The sequence below is a fragment of the Acanthamoeba castellanii genome (genome assembly GCF_000313135.1).
Source record: "Acanthamoeba castellanii str. Neff unplaced genomic scaffold scf7180000083984, whole genome shotgun sequence".
Classification (NCBI taxonomy): domain Eukaryota; phylum Discosea; order Longamoebia; family Acanthamoebidae; genus Acanthamoeba; species Acanthamoeba castellanii.
In genome coordinates, this window is record NW_004457341.1 from 10,492 (window position 1) to 12,407 (window position 1,916).

Consider the following 1,916-nt stretch of genomic DNA (forward strand, 5'->3'; position numbering starts at 1 on the left):
CAACACACAACACACAACACACAACACACAACACACAACACACAACACACAACACACAACACACAACACACAACCAAAATGCTGACGTGTGCGTGTGTTTATTTGTTCGTTTCTGTTCGCCATTCGCTGCAGCTACGGGTGCGGGCCAGTACCGGTTCCAGATCTTCTCGTCGTCGGTGGCCCTGAGCGGTACCTACCAGTTCTCCTACCAGGTCCCGTCCACCGCGCAGGCCGGCAAGGCCCAGACCGCCGCCGCCTCCGTCGTGGCGCCCTTCTGGCTGTCCCTCCTCCGCGCCTTCACCTTCTGACTCGTCTCAGCGCAGAGCTGGCCAGCCCACACTTAATTTATTTCAATTTAATTCTGGTTATTGCCATAATACCATTATTTATTTATTTATTGTACAAACAAAAAGATATTTAATTAAAACAATTTGCGATCCAACAAATAATTTGATTTATTATTTGATTCTCATTGTTGTTGCTCGACGTTGGAGGGCAGATCGCGGTAGAGTACGGCCGGGAGGTCGCGCAGGCGGGCCGCCGCCTGTTCGGGGGTCATGTCGCGCTGGGGCTCGCCGCACAGCTCGTAGCCGACCAGGAACTTGCGCACCGTCGCCGACCGCAGCAGCGGCGGGTAGAAGTGCATGTGCAGGTGGAACAACTCCTCATCACCATCACCATCATCATTCTCGTTACCATCATCTTCATCGTCTTGTCGCTGTTGTTGTTGTTGTGGTCGCTGGCTCGAGTGGCTCGTGGTGGTGGTGGTGGGCGCCTGGTGGATGCCCATCGAGTAGGGGAAGTGGCACTGGAAGAGGTTGTCGTACTTGGTGGTGACCTGCTTGATGATGTCGGCCAGGTCGCGCTCCTCGTCGGGGGTGAGCTGGGCGAGCGAGCTCAGGTGGCGCTGGTGTCCGACGATCATCATCTCGAAGGGCCACACGGCCCAGAAGGGCACCAGCGCCGTGAACGACGCGTTGGCGCACACGACGCGCTCCGCCGCACGCGCGCGCTCGCGCTCGACGTAGGCGCAGAGCAGGCAGGCGCCGTTCTTGCTGGCGCGCCAGTGGGCGAAGGCGTCGAGCTCCTTGGCGAGCTCGTCGGGCACCGCCTCGGTGGCCCAGATCTGGCAGTGCGGGTGCGGGTTGGAGCAGCCCATCATGCTGCCCTTGTTCTCGAAGATCTGGACGTAGTTGATGTAGTCCAGGCGGCCCAGGGCCTCGTACTCGCGGCGCCACACGCGCACCACCTCCGTGATCTCGCCCACCGTCATGTCGGGCAGCGTCGCGTTGTGCTTGGGCGAGAAGCAGATCACCTTGCACGCGCCTGTGTGTCACGCGTGTCGTGTCGTGTCGTTGATCGTGTCGTGTCGTGAGCTGCGAGTAGAAGATAGAAGGAAAAAAGATGAAGTAGAAAAAGATGAAGGGGGGCGGAGGAGGGTACCGCGGTTGGACTGGGCGATGAAGAGGTCGTCCTCGTTGAGCTGCACGAAGTCACCATCGCCGCCACGCACCGACGGGAAGTCGTTGTCGAAGACGTACGTCCCCTCGAACTTGTCGTTCACCTACGCCCACACATGAATAATATTATTAATTTTTATTATAAAAAACAAATAATAACAAATAATAATTGCATGTCGCATATTGAACACCAATTATGAAAATATTGATAAATTAATGAAAAAACGAAAATAAATAATACAAGTGTTCTGTGGCTGCGCAGCTCAGTACCGTGCCGTTGGTGGCGCGAGTGTTGCCCGGGCAGAGGTAGCACGCCGGGTCGTAGGCGGGCAGCTTGGTCGTCTCGGTCTTCTCCACCGCTCCCAGCCACGGCCTGCCATCCATTCATTAAATAATAAAATAAACAATTTAGGAATCATCCTTGATTTATAGATGAGAGATGAAAAATGAAAGATG

At 55.2% G+C, this 1,916-nt stretch overlaps 1 protein-coding gene across 1 annotated transcript; it reads right to left on the reverse strand.

Moving 5' to 3' along the window:
* Positions 1–469: 469 nt before the first annotated feature.
* On the reverse strand, positions 470–1,832 carry ACA1_317070 (galactose1-phosphate uridylyltransferase; the record flags this gene model as incomplete). The annotated part of the gene is made up of 3 exons (XM_004335726.1): positions 470–1,326; positions 1,444–1,564; positions 1,731–1,832. Coding segments are annotated over 3 exons (1,080 nt in total), but the record flags the coding sequence as incomplete, so codon positions are not given.
* Between the last annotated feature and the right edge of the window lie 84 nt (positions 1,833–1,916).